This window comes from Trichomycterus rosablanca, chromosome 5 (genome assembly GCF_030014385.1).
Source record: "Trichomycterus rosablanca isolate fTriRos1 chromosome 5, fTriRos1.hap1, whole genome shotgun sequence".
Lineage (NCBI taxonomy): Eukaryota > Metazoa > Chordata > Actinopteri > Siluriformes > Trichomycteridae > Trichomycterus > Trichomycterus rosablanca.
This window is the reverse complement of record NC_085992.1, coordinates 51,782,266-51,808,256: the sequence shown is the minus strand read 5'-3', so window position 1 is coordinate 51,808,256 and position 25,991 is coordinate 51,782,266. Positions and strand designations below refer to the sequence as shown.

Genomic DNA, 25,991 nt, shown 5'->3' with positions numbered 1-25,991 from the left:
GATTCAAACCTAGGGTGGAAAAATATAAGCGATGCGCTCTGCCCACTGCGCTACTCAAACAGCAGAGTAATAAACAGGTTATTACGCTGATATGCCTGCGCACACATGGCGTTACTAAGACTAAAAGTGAACACTACTTAAAATAATAACCAAACACTGTCTAATTCCCACGGTAGCAGCAGTTTCCTTCTGTTTCATACCTGTCGCCCTGTCTCAGTCTAATCTGCTGCATTTCTCTCCCACTGATAAAAATACGGAACAAAGCGCGGGACGTATCAGGACCCTACAACCCTCCTTGGTCAGGAGTGGAGGTCTGCAGGAGGTGAAATATGATCGGGTAATTCAATACAACTAGGCTGGGGAGGAAAACACATTGAAAATAAAAGTATTTCGGCTACAGAGGTTTGCTAGTACAAATAATTTGAGGTTTATGCACTATTAGGAGTGAACCTTCGCAAACCATTCAGATTAGTGTTTGTTTTTACTCATTTCTAAGCTTTTTAAGATCTGTTCTCTCAACTGAAATTTAGAAGTCTTAAAATAAGCAGCCAAATACCAATTAAAAACCAAAAAGCTCTTGTAAGTTTTAAACTTTGTGGACATAAAGCTGAAGTGCAACCACGTCAATAACACGGTTGGAAGAACGTCAATGGTTGGTTGGTTATGTTAGCAGCAACAAATAAGACTTAAAACTACCAGTTTTCTTTATTAGTGACAAGAAGTCGACACAATGTCATGTTACTATCAATCTGAATGTAAATAAATAGATTTGACTAAGTTTTTATTACTATTTTTAGCTGCTCTATGTAAACAATAGCGCTCCCTGAGCTATTGTAACACGCTGTCTCCCTCTAGCGGTTTCACTCATCATTACACTGACTGAACCCACTCGGACCCTCACTGTGATCATAGCGTCATCGCCGCTGCTATCCGCTTTGCGGGCTGTTTATTTACTTGCAGCAATTTCGCTAAAGCATTTCAATTATTCCACATAATCGCTGATAAACGGTAAGAACGATACACGCTTTACCTGATTCATTTAGTGTTGATCCGGGTCTGGTCTTGAATTAAAACCTATTCGGTATAAGCGAGTCTTAGCTTGGTTAGCAAGTTAGCACAGGGGACGGGCCGCGTCCCAAACCGCTCTAACTTTTCTAAGTAGTGTGCACTACCAAGGTGTAAGTTTGTTTACATTATATTTGCAACGGTTGTAAAGTTTATTCGCAAAATAAACCGAATGTCCAACTTTTTAAATTATTTATTTATAATAAAGTGGTAATTTAACTCTTTAAACGGGTTATTTAACTGTTTAGAAGCACGTTTTGTCATCCTAGTATACATCCAGTCAAAGTGAACATGTAGCCTACAGCTAGGCGGCTTTAATTTGTATAATTAAATAAAAATATATAAAATATTAATGTAAACAAAGTGCATTCATGTCATGTAATATTTTATTTATTTATATGTTCCGGATTTTTCTGCCTATTTGGGATTTTGTTTGCAGATTGTGTTTATAGCTTCGAACTGTAGGAACATCTAATATTTTTAACACATCTAAAGTGAGTTCTTTTAGATGTTTATTATGGTCTTCTAAGTATGCACTGCTCAAAAAATACTCATTTTAATGTTTATTTTATTTTTAACAATTGCTTTATCAGTGGCCCCCTGGCCAGTGTCGCAGCGGGTCCGGTTCCACTGAGAAACACTAGGCACAAGGCAGGAATATGCAGGACAGGACTGAATGTTTAGGTGTTTGTTCCCCTGCTATGAGGTGGAGCTCTATCCAGGGTGTATTCCTATTATTTTGGAAAATGTAGATTATTTTGTAAGCTACACATATCATACAGATTATCTTTGTGGGTATACAGTTACTGACTGAGTAACAGGGACCCCAGCAATGCCACATAATAATAACATGGTCCTGCAGATCAACCTCAATGTCAACGGCAGGGAGAGAATAGTGCAGATAAAGAGGCCCGTAAGTTTAAACAGTAGTTAAAAATCCCAACAACACTGCTGCACCTGATGCCTGATACTGGAACAACACAATACCATGTATTTACCATGTTAGTGTCCTTACAGTGCTAAGAATCAAGAATGGTCCACCACTCGAACACCATCCGGTCATTTGGGTCTTTTGGTGATTCCTTTTGATTAAGAGCAGCAAATGGGCTACAGTTAGTAATTGTAAACTCACAAAGTTTATCAGTGTGGTATGTGTAGCTTATAAAATAATTTATATTTTCCCAAATAATGGGAATACACCCTGGATAGAGTGCAACTGATAAACTGCAAGTGATAATCGGTGCTGTATTTCTTTTCTTTCTAATATGGCAAATTCATGTAATTAGAAGTGAAAATAGTCTAAAATTCGCATAAATGTCATGTTTCGGTTCGGTGTGTTCTCTCTAGGGTAGTTAATTTTAATTTTAGAATGTTTAAATTATATTTATTTATGTATAATTAATTCATTAAAGAGCAAAGTTTCACCCGTGGTGTTTAAGACTGTAAAACAGCTGTAATAAAAACAACTAAACTAGGTTCAGTTTAGATCATGTGGTATCATTATATTAAAATAAAAATATTAAAGCTCTGAGTACAGACTGATCTGATCTTTACATTCTCACAGTAACACTTGTGGACGGGCACCACACATGCCAATGTTTAAAAGAATAATAATAAACGACTGGAGTGCCGGACTAATGATTACCAGCTTTCCCATTATGACCAGTCAGGAAAAATAACACAGAATTGATCCTAATCCTGAGTTATATTTTATATGATCTTAGCTGATCGTGGACAGGAAGCAGTGAGCTTTAAACCAGAAGACGACCACCGCTCCACCATGAACTGTAATATTGACGGTAAGTGGATTTAAAAACCACGTCAATTAAGTAAAACTGTGAAACTTTAAGTGTGTTGGTGTTTTATTGATGTTTGTTTCCAACTAGGAGACATGGAGAATCAGGCCGAGCAGGAGGAGAAAACACGACTTATTACACAAGTGCTCGAGCTCCAGCACACGCTAGAAGGTAAAGCTGTAAAATATATATATATACTGTATATATATATATATATAAGGGGCTTTTAAAAGACCCTTGTTGGAATTAATTATTATTATTATAAACTTTTGCAATAATTTTCTTCATCCTTGAATATCAGTACTGACTCTACAGACCCACTCACTCGATGCTCAAATTATTTATTTTATTTATTTAATTCATTTTATTTTGCCTAATAAAAATATTTCTATCTGCATAGCTCTCTAATCATTTTAAAAATCATATTATATTCCGCTAGCACACCAGCGCCGAGATTCTGACTTCCTCGGTTCGAAACTCGGCATTGCCACCGGTCAGCTGGGCGCCATCTAGCGGGCATAATTGGCAGTGCCTGCGGCAGACGCTAACTGGCTACCGTGTCTGCTAGGGCGGGATGACCGGACCATGTGGGCGGGCCCTGATTTAGTAGCTAGAGGTGGTCGTGTTTAATTGTCCAGCAATTGTGAGTTTAACCCCTGACAAGGCCAGTCCATTTATAGCTGGGAGTCACGGAGAGCATAATTGGCTTTTCCCTCTGGGAGGGAATGAATATCAGAGTGATATTTACAAGAATATGAAGTTTGGTGCAGGAAGCATGTGTTCAGCCCTCATCAGACTGGTGTTATTGCAGTAATAACACCAAACCAGTGAGTGGGAATAAATGCATATAAGAACTGTTGTATTAAAGAGTAGTTTTTAGACGTACCCAATGCTGTGGACAGACCAAGACTAAGATGGTCATAATAGCCCTTTAAAGACCATTAGCCTCCCTAATGGATCCGACCTTCCTCCTGTCTCTTCTCCAAGATCTCTCGGCCCGAGTGGACGCCGTGAAGGAGGAGAACCTGAAGCTGAAATCGGAGAACCAGGTCCTGGGCCAGTACATAGAGAACCTCATGTCGGCCTCCAGCGTGTTCCAGACCACAGATACCAAGAGCAAGCGGAAATAATCGCGGAACAGCGGTCTCCGTCTGACGGAGGATCAGGGGCCAGGACGCACAAGCTCGAGTTTAGCGACACGCATGCACATGCACTAAAACTGATCCTGGGATTTATTTCTATTAGTTTGTGTATATAGTTTTTTATTCTTTGCTATTCTTTATTTAATCTTGTATGCGGAGTGATTGACGAGTCTCTGGTACACATTGGACTCTCACTTTGCTCTGGAACAGCAGTGTTTTACATTTAATAATGTGTATTTTTTTATTTTATAGCCGCGGATCTGTTTAGATTTAACATGCATTTTGCAGCACAGAACTATAACAGTGCATGAGGTGCCTCTATCACTCTTCCAAAGCAATTTGCATGATTAAAGACGCTGATATTGATTATTGGTGAAGACTAAGACGCATAACGTGCAATAAAGTCATTCAATCTTTTGTATGTTTATTATATTAACATTCCATCTAACACTGTGCTGGTTTCTAACCAATAACGAATTGGGAATCACTTAGCTAGATGTCTAGGGGTTTTAAATAACACAGCTAGGCATTAATCTTCAAATTTCTATGCCAGGCTACCTGGCACAATATACTTAAAACATACCTGCGTGCTCTCGGTGCGAGTCAGTAATCAGCTAGCGTGTATAAAACTATATGTAGCCTACGAAAAGCTGCTTTTTCTAGGTGTAAAATTTTACCCAGCACTTTATAGTTTGTACATTTTCTGCTTAGTGTTTTGTCCGTGTACCGTATCGTCTGTATAGTGTAGAGAGCTACCAACAGCCGCAAACAAATTCCTCGGATCCTGCCCAGCACAGGCTGTTCTCCCTGAAGGCTAAAGTCTGAGCAATAAGCACCAACAGATCCAGCAGATCTGGAGCCTCTAAGCTGCAATTCACTTCCAAAAACGTTTTATGGGCAGTTGTAGACTAGTGGTTAAGGTATTGGACTAGTAATCGAAAGGTCGCATGCAGCTCTTGTAAGAGTCTGCTTCACTTGTAAGCTATTTTGAAAGAATCTAGAGGAAGGGATGGAACTGGAATAATAGCTTGTCTCTAATAGGAGACTGTAGAAGGGATCACGGGCTTGAGCTTGAAGAAAGGAAGGGCGGCTGGGATGAGAGACGAGTAATAAATGGAACGGAGCGTCTAGCTTACAGTAAAAGAGAGGAGGAGGCCGCGCTGAGTGATATCGATCTGCCGGAGTGCTTTTTATCCACGGCTTGTTCGATTTCTGCAGAACATTTACGCCTCGGACCTTCGTTTGCTCTGCACTTCATTTACACAGAAGCGTTGGCAGGAAATGACAATGGAAATGTATTTTTATAGATCTGCATAGCTGCTACACACACACACACCAATAAAACAACAACAACAACAGCAAGAATATCACACTACAGTACAGACTGGGTTATAGTTGATGAGAGATACAGACTAGCAGCAGTTAGACGTAATACCCGTAGTAATTTTGGGCTGTGTTCCAAACTACACAGCATGGCCAACTGTATGTTATAAAGCTGACTGAGCTCCACAGTAGAGCCAGTCAAATGTTTAAATGACTAGCTGACAGCCAATCAGATGCAAGGATCTTCTTTGGCCATATAGGAGGGAGAAAGGGAGGTTGAGTTTGGTGTTGGGTGTGAGGGTCGTCTAACTGGTCCTGAAGGAAATAATACAGCATCTACACCGAGCAGGTATAACATCCTGAGCACTGACAGGTGAAGTGAATAACACTGATTATCTCTTCATCACGACACCTGTTAGTGGGGGGGATTTACACTGATCAGCCATAACATTAAAACCACCTCCTTGTTTCTACTCTCACTGTCCATTTTATCAGCTCCACTTACCATATAGAAGCACTTTCATGTTTCTCTGCATGCTTCGTTAGCTCCTTTCATGCTGTTCTTCAATGGTCAGGACCACCACAGAGCAGGTAGGTATGAGTGGATCAGACACAGCAGCGCTGCTGGAGTTTTTAAACACCGTGTCCACTCACCGTCCACTCTATTAGACACTCCTACCTAGTCGGTCCACCTTGTAGATGTAAAGTCAGAGACGATCGCTCATCTATTGCTGCTGTTTGAGTCGGGCGTCTTCTAGACCTTCATCGGTGGTCACAGGACGCTGCCCACGGGGCGCTGTCGGCTGGGTGTTTTTGGTTGGTGGACGATTCTCAGTCCAGCAGTGACAGTGAGGTGTTTAAAAACTCTCTCCACTCATACCAGCACCATGTCAGTGTCACTGCAGTGCTGAGAATGATCCAGCACCTGAATAATACCTGCTCTGTGGGGGTCCTGACCATTGAAGAACAGGGTGAAAGGGAGCTAACAAAGCATGTAGAGAAACAGATGGACTACAGTCAGTAATTGTAGAACTACAAAGTGCTTCTATATGGTAAGTGGAGCTGATAAAATGGACAGTGAGTAATGTTATGCCTGATGGGTGTATATGGGCCATGTCAGATTAAAAGATTAAACTGCACATGCTCATTCAGACCAAGCTGCCCAACTTTAGTTAATAATAATAATAATAATAAATAATAACTTTAGAAAATATAGAGCTTCATTGGTAACGTTATGGCCATATATACTCATTTATACAAACCCCATTTCCATAAAAGCATAATGTAAGTGAACTCTGTAAGGTTTAGGGGGTTTAGGGGGAATCTCAGCTCTGCAGCAGTAGCTCTGTAGAAGATATTAGTGGGAAACTGGATCTGACTGGACTGAGATAAGAAAGAAAACAGCACAAATAGAATAAAAAAGACATTTTATTTATCTCTAAATCGTTCTGTTTAACAGGAAATGTGTTTATAGTTCAGCTCCACAGCGCCGCTCGGGTCTGTTGTGCTTTTACGTTCAGGTTTGTGGATGTAAAACTGACCAGTGATTGAAAACGATCCAGGTACACGCGGCTGTCGCTTAGAGCTGAAGTAAAAAGTGAACTTACGCTTATACGAGACGTGGCGTGGCAGAGCCGGCATTTCATTTCATTTTATTCGGCTTCTTTTTTGTAATAATAATATTTTAATGGGTTTACTGTGTGATTTTCCAAGCGCAGAGTCACTTGAAACCACTGCTAATCCACGTCAGGTTCCAAAATCATCTGCACAAGCAACCGTCTATAAATAAAGAGTACAGAGAGTCACGTTGTGCTTACAGAGAATTTGTCCTGATGGTCGGATATAATCCAGGATCCACTAAAAAAAAAACATACTGAACGTATGTGACAGTGTCCGCAGTCAAGCCAGCTTTAAATCACCATGAATTTACAATTTACACGTCTCCTACAAGCGGGTTTCATCTTTTGACCTCAGCTGCAGCATTTGAACTGGACCGTCGTGTATTTTCACAGTTTGATGAAGTTCGAATCTCGGCCGTGCTACCGGCATGCCAGACGCCTGTACGGACAACGATCGGCTTGTCCGAGGGTGCGAATGCTGTAGGGATTCCTCATAACTGCTGCAGTTATGACCTCTACTGGCTGATCGGTGGTGCTGCACAGAGACGTGGGATGAAGGAGATCGGTGCCTGCCTGGCGCAGGTGAAAAGAAGCGGTCGATACTGCACGCGTGTGGACGGGGCGAGTGTTAGTTTTAGTCATGGGTATTTAGTATTTAATCATTTACTTATTTACGTAGGAGAGCTCGGGTGGCGCAGCCGTCTATTACAACCCGGGTTGGAATCTCTGCGGCTCTATCGGCCAGCCGGTGGGGCGTCTGCACATACATGACGGGCTGTGTCTGAGGGGGTGGGGATGATGACCGAAAGCCTGTGATGGATTGCCACCTTGTCCAGGTTGAGTGGAACCAGAGCCACTGCAACCCTGACCAGGATAAATGATCGCTGAATTAAAATAGCAAGACGGGTCGATTATAAATGTGCTTCCCTCGAGCGGTAGACTATAATAATTTGATACTGATGTCAATTTCTATGGGTCAAAATAAAGTATAATTCCTTTAAAATAAATAAATAAATAAATAAATAAATAAATAAATGGAGATACAAAATGTAATCGATCAGCGATGATATACTGGATATGTCAAAATAGCACATGGTCAGTTTGCCAGACCACAAATCATCAGACGCCAAACTCTCTCACTATAAACAGATCGACTGCTGAACAGTACAAAACAAGTTCCTCAAATATTCTACATTAATTTAATACTTTAAATACTTCATTTCCTAAACAATAAATAGATTCAGTGCGCTTACTTATAATCAGTATAATAAAAACCCTAATAAAAACTAAAACATGGAGATTTTGAACCTTGAACACCGGTCTCTAACACACTCGTGTCGCGGTACACGAACAGCTCCAAACTCCATCAGAAAAACCCGAGTGTGTTCAAAACAGAACCAAGAACTTAGAACCTGGAGGAACCAGTAAGAGAGAGGAAGACGGAGTCAGCGGAAGGTCGTAGGAGCTCCAGCGGAAGGACGCGCAGCCTGGCGACTCTCCGAAGCCGGTGGCATGCAGCGCTGGAACAGGCAGGAGGGGCGAGAGGAGGAAAAAGCCAGAGATCGCAGGAGAATCGGTGAGGACGCTCGGACCTCAGTCCTTCCGTACTCTTCTCTTCCTCACGGCCTGTTTGTGTCCGTCTGCGGCGCTCTCCATTCCCTCGTCGGCCTCCTTCATCTGCGCAAGACACCAGAACACGAACCACGCATTTACTAGGGATGTCCCGATGTTCCCGATCCCGATCATTCATTTTGATCCCGATCCAAAACCGAGTCTCAAACCGATACTTGTATTTTCTAGATATTGTCTAGATAAGAACTGGATAATACTGTTCACACAGTGCTCACTTCAACTACATTACAGTTACTCACATTAATCCAGTGTACATGTTTAACACCTGAATAGCTCTGCAGTGCTGTAGGGAAAACATTACCTGCATCCAAACTATTGCTTAATGTTCTTTTATTTTTACAAAATAAAAGTAAACAAACTTAGTGCAGCAGTGTAGCAGTGACACTAGAACACTCAGAATGAAGTGAAGGTTCTTTCTGAGGAAAATCAGCATCTCTGCCGTGTTAGCGGACGGCCGGTTCCTCTTCTCATCACATAATAATAATAAACTCGCTGTATTCGACTGAGCGTTTATTTTTTAGGTGCCGTATCAGATTGGTAGTAATTGTAGATCGTTTGGTTAAATGACATCTGGTTTGTTGTTTATGAGCCACCGTACTTGTATGCGTGTTGTAACCGTAACAAACTTTTCTGTGCTTGTATCGTGACGATGGTTTGATGGACGTTTGTACGCGAAGTGAGTGTGTTTTGACCCTTTGGGGCTTCCATAGTGAATGGAATAGCGTGCTCGGCTAACGCGATGACTCTAGCTGTCCGCTATTCGGTACAGTAACAGAAGAAGTTAATAAAGTGTTAAATGCTCCCGACGATTTGTGAATATAGCGAGTATTTATTTCTTTATTAAGCGAGTGCATCACTACCACGCTCGGTTACATAACTAAGCCAATCAGAGTGCTCGATACTGAGATGTCGTTCAGTCTTGTAACACGTAAACTCATAAAAGCTGTGTGTTATGGTCCTGAAGTTTGAACCAGCGACCTTCTGATTACTAGTCCAGTATATTAACCACTAGGCTACAGCTTGCCACCACTGCCATGCAGTCAAAACACAACCGTTCCTTACTCCCTTGTACACTTGTACCTTAGTGGTTAGGGTACTGGACTAGTAATCAGAGGGTTGCCAGTTCAAGCCCCACTACTGCCAAGTTGCCACTGTTGGGCCCTTGAGCAAGGCCCTTAACCTTCAATTGCTTAGATTGAATAGTGTCACAACTGTAAGTCGCTCTGGATAAAAGCGTCCACTAATAAATACTGAAGGCAGATTATTTAGACGCACTACTTACGTCACTGCAGTTTTAGCTTACTAAGCTAACACGGTTAGCATCAGGCCGCTCAAACCCGCTAGCACGCCGGATAACGTCTCCCTCCGTGTTCCCGAAAACGCCCCAATTTACAAATAAACCACACTCGTATATTTAAACCGAGAGGTCGTACCTCATCGTCTGAAGGAGTGCCATTCGATTTACTCATCTCCTCCTCTTCCTCGTCCTCCTCCTCATCCGCAGCGCCTCCTTCAGCCGCCTCGTTTGCGTCCTCGGTCCTGCTGTCCCCTGAAAGATAATGCGTCAAAACGTCATTGGACCGTGTTGCTCTGGTTAATCTACATTTCACCTCGCGTGCGTTTTAATATTAGAGGCAATAAAGACAAACAAAAACGTTGAGTAAAATATGGGTGGCACGGTGGCGCAGTGGGTAACTGGATCTGGGTTCCTTCCCGACCTTCCCTACCCTCAACCATTGCTAACTGTGTGTGTGAATGCCCGGCCAGGTCAATGGCCCGGTCTCTTTACTGACCTGCAGCTTGAGCCGATTCCTCTTCATCGTTACCCTCTTGGCTTTCCTGCTCCTGCTCCTCTCCGTCCTCCTCCTCGTCATCCTCCTCCTCCTCCTCCTCCTCCTCTACGACTTCCGTCTTGGGCGGGTCGACTTTCTTATAGACGTACTCATCATCGGACTTCTACAGCACACAGAACCAATCAGAACAAACGATGAGTGTACTCGAAGAAGCACATCATGCTCGAGAATAAAACGACCAAAGTGGTAAAAATGTTCATTAATATTAATCAGAATCTTATATATCTTATATATATTATGAGTTTTTCTCCCAATTTATCGTAGTCACGTTGTCTTCTGCTGCTGGGCTCCCCGATGTTTTTGCAGTTGAGGTGGGTATATTGCTGCTCACGCCTCCTCCGACCAGCGCACAGCCATTAACGGAACCCTTTTCCACCCATGCACTCTGCACAGGCGCCTCTATCCGCCAATCAGGGTCCTTACACGGCGTTTGAAGACCCCCGCCCACATATTCCGGCCATCCCTCCCTGCAGACACTGCCAATTACGCCAGGTAGATGGTTCCCGCATCTGGTTCATTAATCATATTGTCACATGCACGTCACTGTCCTGCCCGAGTGGACGAGTGCTTACCTTGGGCCAGCAGAAGAGAACGGCCAGACCAACGGGGAGTCCGACAGTCAGAATATAGACCAGCCACAGCCACGGCCTCTCCTCCGCTGCCTGTGTTAGCTGACTGAACACCCCAGGCTGAACGACAGACAAAAAGATAAAAACTCTTTGCGTTATAACATTACAGCATGATAAAATCCGTGCAAAATACATCGACGTTCCTACCTCGTTGGTGCTGGCCACCAGTTTCTTGAGCCCCCAGCTATCTGCTGCCCAGCGGTCTGCCACCTCTTTATCTGCGGTGATGATGAAGTTGTCAAAGTAGATGTCGGAGGTCATGGACCACAGCTCGAGCCCCACGGCCCGGAACGGGGTCATCTTAAACGGCTCCAGGTCCTCGAAGTAGTCCGGATTCTGAACCTTGCGTGGACTCCACACACCCTTGTGTGAACACGACATGGTTTATACAAGGATTTATTGCACTAGCACGGCAAAAGCAGCACTTCAGTCTAAAAGCAGTACCTACCTGGTAGTTGGGATTGTCTATGAGCGTGGCCTTCCACTTGCCCTTGTACTTGGGGTTGTTAACGGTGGGAGGTTTCCACTCGCCACAGCCAGGGGCGGTCTGACATTCTGGGTTAGGAACCTGAGGAGCCTCCCACTCACCGTCCATCTCCTCGTCCCTGTGAGCGTAGATGATAGTGATTTACTGAACTTCAAGTTAATCTGGAACATCCCATTGTTTGTTTTTATTGTCATGCTGGCATCTATAAGTACATTTATGGCATATTCTTGGTGGTATTGTGCTCAAACATCAAAGTAGGGGGTCGCTTGATTTCTTTACTTGTGGACAAGTATAGTGGTTAGAGCGTTTGTGTGACTAGTGTTAACTTATACGCTGCTTACTTAGAATTTAAGCATTTTTTGGGGGGGGGGGGTACTGAGGTGAAGTTGTCTTTGTAGTGTGGGGGGGGGGTAGTTTGAGGACCATTCCGTGCAAAAATAGGAACTATTTTATAATCTGGAGGTTCTTGATTTAACCCTCCTGTATCGACTTAATAAATCATTAAGTCAATTTATTTGGAATGATAGGAAAGCAAGGCTCCGTCTTAAACTATTATACTTACCTTATGAGAGGGGAAGCCTCCAACTTCCCAACTTTAAATGGTATTATATGGCTACCCAGCTAACCGCGGCATCGTGCTATTTCAGTGGGGTAACACCCCCTGCCTGGGTAGATATTGAACAACAGTCCATTCCAGATCTGCCATTAAGTTTATATTTATACTCATCTAATATTAAGACACTGAAAAGACGTACAAAAAATCCCTTTCTTAAAAACACAGTTTCAGTTTGGCATGCCGCACACAAACATATGGGAGATTGGCCTAAGTTATCTCAGTTCACTCCTATTTGGGGTAATGAACAGTTCATACCGGGCAGAAAAGATGGGGGATTTAGGTTATGGAATATGAGAGGCATTCAAAAAATAATGGATCTTTATGAGGAGGGAGCTTTATTATCCTTTAATCAGCTATGCCAAAGATACAAAATTCCTAAGAAACACTTTTTTAAATATCTGCAGCTAAAAAGTTACATGTCCTCAAGATATAAACAGATAGTGTGTTTACCACCTTTATCAAAACTTGAAGAAATTACACTTCAGAATTCAGAGGGGAAGGGACATGTAACTAAATATTACAACATATTGGTTGCTCGTAGCACAGAATCAGTAATGGATAAATTGAATGCATGGGAAACGGATATTAAAGAGAACATTGATGAAACAGATTGGGAAGATGCATGTCTTAAAGCACAAAAGCAAACAATAAATACAAGGTTTCGATTACTTCAATACAAGTGGCTAATGAGGATGTATATAACACCTGTTAAACTCCACCATATGTCTGCTAATATTCCAGATATCTGTACTGTGTATGAATGAAAAAGGTACTCTTTTTCATTGCTTATGGGAATGTACAAAAATTCATGGAGTTTTTGGAGAGATGTCATAAACTGTTTGTCAGAGATGTTTAGTGCCAAAATCCCTTTGAATGCCAAACTATGTTTGCTTGGGATATATCCGAAGAACTTTTTACAAACACCAAAACAATATCCGGTTCTGGACTTTGGACTTCTTCAGGCCATTTCAAGAGCATTTACATTTACATTTTCAGCATTTAGCAGACGCTTTTATCCAAAGCGACTTACACAATGAGCAATTGAGGGTTAAGGGCCTTGCTCAGGGACCCAACAGTGGCAACTTGGTGGTGGCGGGGCTTGAACCGGCAACCTTCTGTTTACTAGTCCAGTACCTTAACCACTGCGCTATCACTGGCCCATGGAAGAGCATGGAAGGTCCTACATTGAAAATGTGGATAAGGGAACTCTCAAACTCTATTGGACTAGAGAGTTTACCAATCTCTGGGAACCGTACATGATTATAATGACAGATAAAAATGCTAATCTCACTGAATAAAAATCTGTAAACTGTGAACATTGTGAAATGTTCGACATTGTATGTGTATGTATATTATTTATTTAATTTATTATATTTTAATTTATTATTATGTACTCATTTTATTTATTTATGTATTTATTTATTATTATTATTATTATTTTTGTTTTTCTTTGTTTATTTACATGTATTGTTGTATGATTTACATTGGAAGGGTGATGGTGTATGTGTATATGTGCATCGGGATAACGTACAGTTGTACTGTTGTGTCTGTTCGGGGGGGAAAAGAAAAATGACAATAAAGATATTTTGAAAAAAAAAAAAAACCTCCTGTATCGTCTGCTGGATGGGAAAGGCGTGAAGAGGTTATAACAAGGTTATATCTTAATGCCAAGTTCACACTACACGACTGGATCTCTTGTAATCGGGAGTCTTTCAGGTCGGTGTGTATTTCACACTACACGACTGATCAGTGATGGGGGGTCACACACTACACCATCCATCACCAACTGGAATCACAGGCGAGCTTCTCTGCTCTCCCAAACTACGTTCCGTCACGAAAACAAACGTGTGACGAGGGGTTTAATGATACCACGTCCAAAAATACAGTTGTTGAGTAGTTCACACATAGCGATCGCCGAGCGAACACGAGTCGCTCCCGAGCCGGCAAATCTAGCCAAGCAGCCGGCGAGTAAAAATCAGGGCAAATATCGTGTAGTGTGAACCAGGCATAACGAGTGTCGTGTCTTTTCCTCTTGAGGTGCGGGCAGTCGAGGTCATTTGGTTCTGCTTCACCTGTTAATAGGTGTTTGTGTGTTAGGTTGGTGTCTTATGATTTTGTCTCGTCCATTTCTGTGGTTGTGTGTTCGTATTTATTTATTTTTATTTATTATTTTTTTTAATTATCTATTTTTTCCCACTTTTTGTCCCCCCAATTTTAATCCCTATTCTAGTCGTGTCCAGTTACCCTGATCGCTCCTCTATACTGATTCGACCCTTTTTGCCGCTGACTGAGGACGCCACTCAACTGACTTGCGCCCCCTCCGGCACGCAGTCAGTACAGCCTGCATTTTTCACCCGCACGAGCCGAGTTCATACACCGAGAGACACTGCGCACGGAGGGTCACGCCCCCCTCGATGTTATTCCTCAGCCCTGTGCAGGCGCCGTCATTCAACCAGCAGGGGCCGCAGTCGTACCAGTTATGAGGACCTTATGCTCCGACTCCACCCCTAAGCCCCTGAACGACAGCCCAACGTTGTTCATACTGCCGCCCAACCCGGTCGGAAAGGCAGAGCCGAGTTTTGATACGATGCATCTAGAAACCCAACTCTGGTGCGCTAGCGTACTTCACCGCTGCGCCACCTGAGCGGCTGTATTTATTTTTTTAATGCATTTTCCTCCCGACTTCAGATACCCGACTGCATCCGAGGAGAGCACGTCGCTGGACACGCCTCTTCCGACACGTGTACAGCCCTCCTCTTTTCGCCCCTGCATTCTGCACAGGCGTCTCTTCCGCCAATCAGGGTCCTCACGCAGCGTATGAAGTACACGTAGTCCGGCCCCCACCCTGCAGATACGGTGGCCAATTAGACCGGTGGCAACACTGAGTTTCAAACCGAGGAAGTCAGAATCTCGGCGCTGGTGTGCTAGCGGAATATCCTGCTGCGCCACCTGGGCGCGTGCGATAATTTCGTAGAGTTGTTCTACAGATCAAGGGTGGCCAAAATAAGTATGCAGGTCAGCTCCACTGTGGTGACGCCTTAACAGGGGATAAAATTGCATCCCAATAGATAATAGGTTTAAGATTTACTATAGTAACCACCGGCATGGTGGCTCAGAGGGTAGCACTGTCGCCTCACAGCAAGAAGGTCCTGGGTTCGAACTCTGTGCAGAGTTTGCATGTTCTCCCTGCGTCTCCGTGGGTTTCCTCCGGGAGCTCCGGTTTCCTCCCACGGTCCAAAAACATGCAGTCAGGTTAATTGAAGACACTGAATTGCCCTGTAGATGAATGGGATGGACTGGCGCCCCCCGTTCAGGGTGTTACTGTGTGCCTTGCGCCCATTGAAAAGCTTCCCATTGCGCCCTTGCGCCCCCCCCGTGACCCTAATTGGATAAAGTGTTGTACTGGGACTGGAGTGTATCTAAAAAATCCTCATGACAGCTCATGTACTGGGATAGTTCAAGCTCCACCACTGCCTTGTTGCCACTGTTGGACCCCTGAGCAAGGCACTTACCCTCAACTATATTTACATATAAACAGGTCCCCAACAGCCTGAAGTAGTGTGCCACCACTTGAATGCATTTTTAATGATATTTTCTTTCAGATTTCAATTTAATGTCGAGCTGTCTGTATATCCGGATCACAAATAAATGATGAATGAATCCATTACCAGTCATCGGGTTTCTCAGCTGTCGGGTCTGGTACAAACTCCGGCTCGTCATCCAGCCAGCCCTCGGGTTTCACCGCGTCAGGATCAGGCAGTGTCGTTGGAGCCTCCTCATCCCTACAGAGGAAGAAAGATCAGGGATGATTCACTGGAATAAGATAAAATATCAACACTCGTGGTTTTAACCTCACCAGTCATCGGGCTTGGCAGCTTCCGGGTCGGGAATCTTGGCTCTCTCGTCCCAGTCTGCGGGTTTGGAATCGTTGGGGTCGTCGATCTCTTTGGGGGGGTTGACGGGCGGGATCACGTCGGTCAACATGCTTCCTCTGCCGACGCTGGTTTGGTCGATGAACATCTCGTAGGTGTTGTCTGGGTTTAGAACTGGTGACGGAAAAACAAACAAGCAAACGTTAAAACTAGAGATGCACGAGTACCGATACTGGTGTCGGGTATTCGCCCGATACCGCGCTCATTAACTCGTACTCGTACTCGCAAACGAGGCTCCGATACTGAACATCCGATACCGTGAGCCTAGTGCACGTCGCTGCGTTATGCCCGGTTCACACTACACGATTTGTGCCCTGAGTTTCACTCGGCGGCCGGTCGGCGCTAGATTTGCCGGCTCGGGAGCGACTCGGCGTTCGCTCGAGTTTTCTAGCACGTCAGATATCCGATCTGAGATGTGCGACTGGGAATGAGTGACATGTCGAACAGCCAATGAGAACGCAGGATACGGTGTGAGGGGAAACACAGGAGAGGAGTGTAAACAGGTGGGACAGGGGGATAATATAGTTTATATCAGAATACATCAGCACACACACACACACGTTTTACAGTATTTCTGACCTGATCGTTCTCTACAAAACATAACAACAAAACATCAACATTGCAAAAATATTTATTAACCTCCAACTCATTAACTCCATTAACTCATTAACTCCATCATTCTAAATAGGTATCGGCAAGTACAAAAATACATGTACTTGTACTCGTTTGGGAAAAAAATGGTATTAATGCATCCCTAATTAAAAGTGACATTAGGGTGTTTTTATACCCCTAAACCTGACCTACCGCACCTATTAACCCTGATCAGGGTTCACCAGGGAGGGTTACATATTCAGTCCTCTTAGCTTTTCATGTGCTTTATTGTGTTTTCAATTAATATACCAATCAATCAACACTTTTTGTCTTTCGGTTACTCCTGTATTTAGGCATTGTCACAGCATATCTGGTCCAGTTTGGACACACCTTCTCTTCAGTGGTTTTTCTTGATTATTTTTATTTTCAACATTGTAGATTAATACTGAAGACGTCCAAACTATGAAGGAACTCGTATGGAATTATGTAGTGAACAAAAAAATTTTAACCAAACCAGATTATGTTTTATATTTTACCAACTCTACCTCTGCACAGCACAACTGATGCTCTCAAACACATTAAAAAAGCAAGAAATTCCAGAAATTAACTCTAGACGAGGCACAAACGTTAATTGAAAACCGTTCCAGGTGGCACCTCATGAAGCTGATTGAGAAAATGCCAAAAAGTGTGCAAAGCTGTCATGAGAGCAAAAGATGGCTACTTTAAAGAATATAAAATATAAAACATATTCTGGTTTGTTTAACACTTTCTTGTTTACTACATAATTCCATACGTGTTCCTTCATAGTTTGGACGTCTTCAGTATTAATCTACAATGTTGAAAATTACAAAAAAATCAAGAAAAACCACAGAAATGAGAAAGTGTCCAAACTTTTGACTGGTACTGTACATATATATATATATATAGAGAGAGAGAGAGAGAGAGAGGTCATAGTTGCATTAGTTATGAGAGAGAGAGACCCCATCCGGCTTAATATCCCGCCCCTATCTGAACAACAGGCCAATCGTTGTTCATGTGGCTGCTCAGCCCAGCCGGCAGACAGAGCTAAGACTCAATACGATGTATTCGAGATCCCAGCTCTGGTGTTCTAGCGTGTGTTTTACCACCTGAGTGGCCACGCAGACCTATTTCTCTCTGGGTTTGGGACCGGCACTGAGAGCGAACTGACAAGCACACCTACCAACAGCTAGAACTACAAAAAACTACAAACATGGCGGACGAATGGAACGCGGAGCAACCAACGAAGTTCTTCTCAAATGTAAATCGATTCTCAGTCATGTATAATCTGAACAAAGGTGCTTGAGTGTCGTATATTTGTAAACTGGGGCGTCAGGGACGGTTTAAGCGTCTTCGGTACACGGAGGGAGACGTTAGCTGGCGTGCAAGCGGGTTGTGCTCAGTAAGCTAATTGTAGAGCGTCTAAATAATCTGATTATGAGTTCATGTCTTATTAAAATCCTCTCTACCAAGGCAGCTGATCACGTAGGTAGTAGTGAGCAGGACGGGTCACTAGGTTTTCAAAACAGACCTATTGAGTCCCAGTTGTAACCCAACTTTAGGTCCTACACCCTGGCGACAGGTTTGAAGATCAGTAATATTGTTCTGGGGTTGATTAATTATGACATGGCTGTATTAACACAATTAAAACCAGTGCCAGTGCGTACCCAGCGTGTAGAGGTGCGTTTTCTTATCCGAGTACACCTTCCTGAGGTCAGTGTCGGGCCTCTTGGCGTGTTTCTCCTCCAGATCTCCGATCAGGGGGTTCCTGTGCCTGAAGATGAAGTGGAGCTTGTAGTCCTCGCCGCACTTATCCGGGCCGAACATGATGGTGTAGGGGGTCCGGTCATGGAACTGCTCCTGTAATGCCAGGGTGAATATATTAGTACCGGTATTAGGAGCTTGGTTAACTCCTGGTTAACTGGTGAACTCACCAAATCCAAATCCAGACCGGGGGCGTCGGAAAGTAGCTTGATGTAGGCACCGCCGCAGTCGATGCCATCCTGAAAATTCACCTCGTACCTGAGGGGACAAGATCACAGAGCAGTTGTAGCCTAGTGGTTAAGGTACTGGACTAGCAATCAAAAGTCGCTGGTTCGAGTCTCATCACTGCCAGGTTGCTACTGTTGGGCCCTTGAGCAAGGCCCTTAACCCTCAAATGCTTAGACTGTATACTGTCACAGTACTGTAGCACACTACTGTTTGGATCCAGGGTTCAAATCCCGAATATCAGCATCTACATACAGGCATGACCGGGCTGTGCCTGGGGGGTCTCGGGATGTTACTGCATTGATTCCAGTGATTCCAAGGAAACCGGACCCACAGCAACCCTGATCAGTAAGACATGAAAATCACGGGACGTTACTCACTGCACCACGAGCGGCTTGTTCTTGAAGACGAACGGCCTGTCGAGAGGCGCGGCGATGGCGTGATGCTTGGCGCGGGACTTCAGTATCAGACCCAGATCACCGGCCACCTTGTTCTCCTTCAGGGGCTCCACCTCCCACTTTCCTGCAAGCAAACGTCACAGCACGACGGTCAGCCTGAAAAACCTGAACCTTAATAAAATAAAGCACCGGCGCATTTGTTTTGCATTTGAATCGCTCGGGGCGGAGCTCTGTCCTCTTGATAACGGGCTTCTTTTATTCCAATGCAAATTACAATGTGAAATCCAGCAATCCAACCATGTGAGCTGGTCTTCACGTGTGTCATGTGATGCAGACCAAAATAAGGCACGTACGAGGAGTGACATTTAGTGCCACAATGAAACGCTTGTGAGTCCAGTACGAGAAGAAGAACCTTTATTGTCGTTATACTTACGTACAACGACATTTAGTGCGAGATGAACTGGGGATAAACCAGTACAACTGAAGTATGGTCAAAAATAAATAAAATAAGTGATGGGTATGTGTGTATAAAGTGCTCAGATTAGGATACAGACATGGGTGGAAACAGTGCAGTGCATTTGGAGAAAAGTCCTTGTAACTCGACGTCCCCTAAACTCGAAATATTTTAAACTCGACACCCTTCAACAAGTTTGTTTTATTCTTAAATTCGACGTTTGTGCAACTGTCGTGTCAGATCCAGGGTTACAGCTCCACATGTATCTGTGTTTATCTGGATTCTCCTCCCTGTTTCACTTTTAAACTTGTGTTACAGCTCCAGCTTCTGAGAAATGGTGAGAATCAGAATCAGCTTCTCCCAGAGTCTAAAACGCTTCTGGTTGAAAATAAAGCTTAACGTGGTTTAATGTAGTAAAAGAAGGAGACAGGAGCACTAAACTTCTCTTCATTATTACTGCTCATAAGTTCCTCCACTAATCACATTCCTCACTCGCTGTTTTACTACAATAAGTCACGCTAAGTTTTGTGCACCGCCGTCACACTTCATGTGAATGCGCCGGTGCTGAACGGTATAATACGGTATTCCAACATCAAGCATCTCCACCATTAAGAAGCGTCAGGAAACAATAAAGAAGTAAAACTAAAGTGCAGCTTTTATTGTATTTTTATTGATGTGTAACTGTTAGTAATTGTATTTCAGTGTGTTTATATTATATTTGTGTTATTTTCAGTGTTTAAGTGTCAAAAACAACCTCATTATTTTACATGAGACTAAAATATCTGCAGCTCCACGGGACCATGGACGCATTAACAGGTTCCGCAAACATCCTTATGAGGAAAAATACCTCGAAACTCGACGTCTTTAAAACTCGACGCCGCTCCCAGAACCCACTGATAGATACCGCTGTATTTATGGTAACATCTGGCTAAAGTAAGTCTTTTTATTTGTTTGAGTTTATTTGCTTACATGAGCAGCTTTTTCACACCTAAAGTGTTTACAGTTTCATCCCATTGATTATTAAAAACACACATGAACCTAAATCCATTTATTCTATAGTGTAAATTTTTTCCCCATGAACTTAAGTTCGGAATAAATCAGTAACTGGGTGCTCGGGCACAGTAGTCCAGTGCACTACCCTACCACCGCTGCGATCTATCTAGTACTCTCGAATCTGAATCATGAGGGGTGCTATTAACCCAGCCGGGCACCCAAACAAGGCACAATTAGCATTTATTTATTTGGGTTTTAACGCCATATTTAGCACATAAGTGTCATTTAATGGCAAAAAAGGTGTTATGTTTTTATCTGTTTAACAGAAGATAAACAGAATATGGGCAGTTGTAGCCTAGCGGTTAAGGTACAGGACTAGAAATTAAAAAGCGTCGCTGGTTCAAGCCCCACCACTGCCAAGTTGCTGCTTTTGGGCCCTTCAGCAAGGCCCTTAACCCTCAGTTGCTCAGGCTGTATATTGTAACTGTATGTCTGCTAAATGCAGAAAATGTAAACACCATGTAAACATCTGTATATTCCATCTGTATTTCCTATTACATTCCCAATCGAATTGTTTAACTGTAACCGCTCTTGCATTCGGTACTTACGATTTAAATTGACGTTTAAATGGATTTTTTTTAATGCTCAGGGGTTAGAAACTGTGGGGGAAAACTGAGCCGCCTGGACTACAGTAAAATCTCACCATCGTACTTAGCGATTTCCTCGTCTGCGTCATCCTTCATCGTCTTAGACTTCGTCCATCTGTACAAAAACAAGACAAAGTGATCCATTATGCATCGTCTCTCAGGTTCAGTTGTGCTTGTGCTCTTATTTTAAACAATATATGTACATTTTATTTTGACATTTCACCCTCATTACCTGCTTAAAGATCCATCATCAAACGTCTCAGAGAAGAAAACCTCCCCTTTTGGTACTGGGGTTTTATACGTGACCTGTAACGCGTAGGGATATGAGAGGAGACAGATTAGACCGTAAGACAGCAGGGGTCTCATCAGTAGAACAAAAACCCTATTGACTTATTGACCTCTGACCTGGAATGAGACGTTCTCGTCAGCCTTTATTTCCCTGCTGTCCTCCTGAGAGTCCACCTCTCCGTCCTCCACTTGTGCCTCTTCGTCGTCGTCCACCGCCTCCTCTTGGGACCACGTCACCATAGCGACGGACAGAAGCAGGACGCACGTCCATCCCCACCACAGCTTCATCTGTCAAAAAGGAATAACGAATTGTTCATTAAAAACTCTCACTGCTCAACGGTCCAGCTTTGGTGCTCCATACACCAAATTATGCTTTCAATGCAGTGACTCTAGATATAAAAGGTTTCTGAACGGTAGCCCAGGGATGAATTGCAGCTTCGTACATGTCAAAACGACCCGTTTTCGGTGAGGTTAATTAATAAAGGTGCTCATTAAATTCTGTGGTCGGTTCTGTAGCTGGGATTTAACAACCAACCATATTAGTGAGCAGACGCCTTTATCCAAAGCAACTTACAGTACTGTGACAGTATACAGTGGGCCTTGAAACAGCGACCTTCTGATTACTAGTCCACTACCTTAACCACTAGGATACAACATCCCATTTTTTGTTCTTTTAGCCTATAAACTGCTGATCATGTAAGGCTAGTTTGAATTATTTCAGATTATTGGGACCATATCCTCTCAATTCAGCTCATTGTTGGCCCATTGTAATGCTTGTTGCTCGGTCTAATGGGTGCAGTCAACCTATTCCTATTTATATGTAAACAGAAAAAGAAAAAAGAACCCAGCTGTAGTCAATCATGATCAATGACTGATCAATGACGAGGAATTAAGGTTATAACGAGGTCATAACTGCATTATAGGACCTCCTACACCACAACATTATTCATTTAAACTGCTGTCTGCACATTTTTGACCCTTTTTGTCATATTATTATTAATTATATTCTTGTTTTTCCAGATTAAATGTGGTTCTAACCTTCAGTCACAGACAAAGAGCTCCAGAAGTGCCCTGTCACACACCTTCCTTCAGTATATTCACACTATAACTAAGGCTGTGTCCTCAACGGCACACTAGCGCACTAGACAGTGTGTCAACTCCGTACGAGTATCGCTTCTAATTTTGACCCTATTAAGGCTACATGGTGCGGTTTGGGACGCAGCCTGTGTAGGTTAACGGTAGATATTCTACAATTTCTGAGCCCGTTATTTAATCTTAAATTTTGTTACAACGTTATTGTAACCTGTTTTGATAAGAACATTTATACTTAAATACATAAAGAATAGCATTTTTTTCTATATATATTATAAAGAACTAATATTGTAAGCAAAAACGCAAAGCTACAGTACCAGCAGGACGACACTTACCTAATTAACTATTAAAGCATTGCTTTATTTTATGTACAACTACCACACATATAATTATTTTTATATATTAAATCCTCATCACTCACCGTATGGTATCTTCTTATACAAGAAATAAATATAATTTCTTTTACACTCAAACCCTCCCCCTACGACTAAACCCGTTTTGAATGAAGCAGCGTATCTGACAGTACACTCGAATGTACTGAAAAAGAAAACAGCAAAGAACTATCAAACTGCTCCTTAATCCCTATACTTGTGCACTATGTAGTGTACAGAAATACTGTTTCTACACTTTATCTAGTGCACTTGCGTATTATTGATTTAGCCGTTTGGTATACGGACCCTAGAGTCCATGCGTAACCGTTATAATACGCTCCTGGCTGTTGATGTCAAAATAAAAGTCGTTGTTACGGGTCACTGATGAGTTGCTTTTTGCGTTTATAAACAGTATTTTACTTCAGCATTATTTAATAAACATGACATGCCTTAAATCATTATATAAACTTTCTTTCTATACGTTTTTTTCATTTCAGTACAAATGTGTCAGGTGCTCTTATTGTTATGACCGAGCATTCGGATAAAGTAAGATGTCTGTGAGGAGTTTTGCCTGCCCTGTGGTACTCTAGTTCCCTCCCATAAACATACAACATACAGGGCACTTGTAGCCAAGCGGTTAAGGTACTGGACTTGTAAGCAGAAGGTCGCTGGTTCAAACCTCACCACTGTCAGGTTGTCACTGTTGGGCCCTTGAGCGAGGCCCTTAACCCTCAGTTGCTTAGATTGTATACTGTAAGTCGCTTTGGATAAAAGCGTCCGCTAAATGCCGAAAATGTAAATGTAAACACAAGACTGGATAGTTGGCTACTTTTACGTTGTCCCTGGTTGTGAGTGGATGTGTAAGTTCGAGATGCCCTTCTCATTGCACCCAGTGTTTCTGGGTGGCACCGGACCCACCGCAGGTCCGTGTAGACAATGGAATCCGTTTCTGACCATTTGATCAGAGACATGCAAACCAGTAGCTCATTGGGGGTTATTTTGGCAGTCCTCACACAAAGAAAGAGATACTGGTCCTGTTTTTAGGTTGACGCCCTTCTACGGCCCCTTCCAGCTCATCTCGGGTAATGACGTGTCCTGGTATCTAATCCATGCTCCTAAGTGTTTCTTGCAATAAGACATGTGGACTACATGTGCAACCTGAATGGGCTACAGGAACCGCCTCAGTATACCAGTACTAACAAGGACACCAGCAAGATGCAAAACTAGAGAAGAATCAGTCAGGAAGGATATGAGGACAGTAGTTATCTGTGGCCACCACAAAATGCAAAACCATTTCCTTTTTGGTGGTTGTCTTGCTGTTGCCTCTCCGGTGCACCTGTTGTCACTTTCATTTGCACCAAAGCAGGTGAAATAGATTCACAATCGCTTTTGCTTTCTAACTGGACATGTTGATACCTGAAATAATCCCGGGCCAAAATCTACAAAGCCATGTTACTTGATGACTATTATTAGTGTATTATATTTCACTTACCTTATTAGCTAATAATGTAAAGAGGGTACAAAACTGTACGGTCATTTGTATGATGTATTTTGGGCTAAAATGTAGTCTGTCCATTTATAATACCGTGGTGACCGGTCGGTATTTCATTCTTCTGGGCAATTTTTGTTTGCCTTTGTACCAAGGTGGGGCTGCAAGCTGGCACATGTCCGCTCCAACACACATCCAATCTTGTGCTGGCATTTCAGCGACACAGTAGGAGTTGAATCTGGTGACCTGAATCTATTCATTTTTGGATGCAGATATGCAGTTTGAACTGCTCGCTTCTTTAGTACAGTATACTATTGATCCTCAGAGACTTGGATGTGTCCATAATTACACTAGTCTAATCCTGTATGTTTAGCACCTTGTCTTATAGTGAACTAGGAGACATCTGGGCCGCATGCGGGCAAGTCAAGCACATGCATTCTGTGTCTATGAAGTGTTAAGTAGCAACGGTTTTGTGAAGTACTCCCAAGCCAAAGTGGCTTTATTTATCACAGCAGCATGATAGTTTTTTCATGCAATGCAATCCAAGGAGGGGAGGGGAGGGGAGGTGGGTGATACAAAGAGTCATTTAGCTATAATGACCAGAATGTTTGCAGTAGAAAATGTCCGGCAGTGACCCAACATTGCTGTATCTGCTGTCAGGTACTGGTGGAACTGGTGCATTGCAAAACATGAACAGATTATTAAAGCAGGAAAAAAGACCTGAAAACATTTTCAGCACAACCTCAATCCAAGTGGGTGAAGAAATGTGTGTCTCTGATCTATCAGGTTATAAATACTTAAATATTATATTTCATTTAATTTTTATTTCAACATTTCTTTTTCAACATTTATACATCCATATTTGTACTAACCGAAAAGGTGTAGTCTGAAGCTTTAGCTTATTTTGACTACCCTTTTTAATACTTATACAATTATTTCATTTCTGTTTATAAGCAATACAAATTATTATCAAAAAGAATATATATATATATATATATATATATATATATATATATATATAAAAGTAGATAATTAAATAATAACAAGTCAACATTTCAAAAACATTTCATACATAATAATAATCAATCCTCAGTTTTAGTACTAACCACCTTATTTAAAAAAAAAAGTTTCGGTCACAAAACTGTCGGTGTGACGTTGGCTTAGGCAGAATTTGCATAAAAATGTGCATGACTGATAATTTGAAAGGATTTAGGAACTTTTCTCTTGCACACGTAGTAGAGGCACTGCAGTTTTACAAACAGGGTGGCATAGAGGCACACCTCACCACAGTCAAAAGTCTGGCATTTACCAGGTGTAATCCTTGGTTTTCTTTAACCTCCCAAGGGTCCATAATGTACTTCTGCTTTGTGGCCAGTATTTCTGTGTTCAAGACTTAAAGAGAGGCTTTATTGTCAATTTAGCTATAAACAAGTACAGTACATATACACAGTACACACACATGTATGTGTGCAGAAAAATATTAAATATAAAGAATGAAGACAGACACTAAAAATGGTTGAAAATCGCAGTGTGGTAGCAGTGAGGTATTGCACATGCCCTGAGTAGC

The 25,991-nt window shown here is 42.6% G+C and overlaps 2 protein-coding genes across 2 annotated transcripts; one reads left to right on the top strand and one right to left on the bottom strand.

The window, feature by feature from the left end:
• Positions 1-902: 902 nt before the first annotated feature.
• On the top strand, positions 903-4,420 carry scoca (short coiled-coil protein a). The gene is made up of 4 exons (XM_062995357.1): positions 903-1,008; positions 2,790-2,864; positions 2,952-3,032; positions 3,849-4,420. The coding sequence occupies exons 2-4, from the start codon at positions 2,846-2,848 to the stop codon at positions 3,989-3,991; spliced, it is 243 nt and encodes an 80-aa protein (XP_062851427.1). The 5' UTR covers positions 903-1,008; positions 2,790-2,845; the 3' UTR covers positions 3,992-4,420.
• Positions 4,421-6,736: 2,316 nt separating this feature from the next.
• On the bottom strand, positions 6,737-23,083 carry clgn (calmegin). Its single transcript, XM_062996322.1, has 15 exons — positions 22,986-23,083; positions 21,590-21,760; positions 21,417-21,490; positions 21,241-21,299; positions 19,073-19,214; positions 18,638-18,725; positions 18,371-18,563; positions 16,019-16,208; positions 15,831-15,944; positions 11,508-11,664; positions 11,207-11,422; positions 11,003-11,119; positions 10,371-10,533; positions 10,011-10,126; positions 6,737-8,622 (listed from the first exon to the last, which is right to left on the bottom strand). The coding sequence occupies exons 2-15, from the start codon at positions 21,758-21,760 to the stop codon at positions 8,539-8,541; spliced, it is 1,884 nt and encodes a 627-aa protein (XP_062852392.1). The 5' UTR covers positions 22,986-23,083; the 3' UTR covers positions 6,737-8,538.
• Between the last annotated feature and the right edge of the window lie 2,908 nt (positions 23,084-25,991).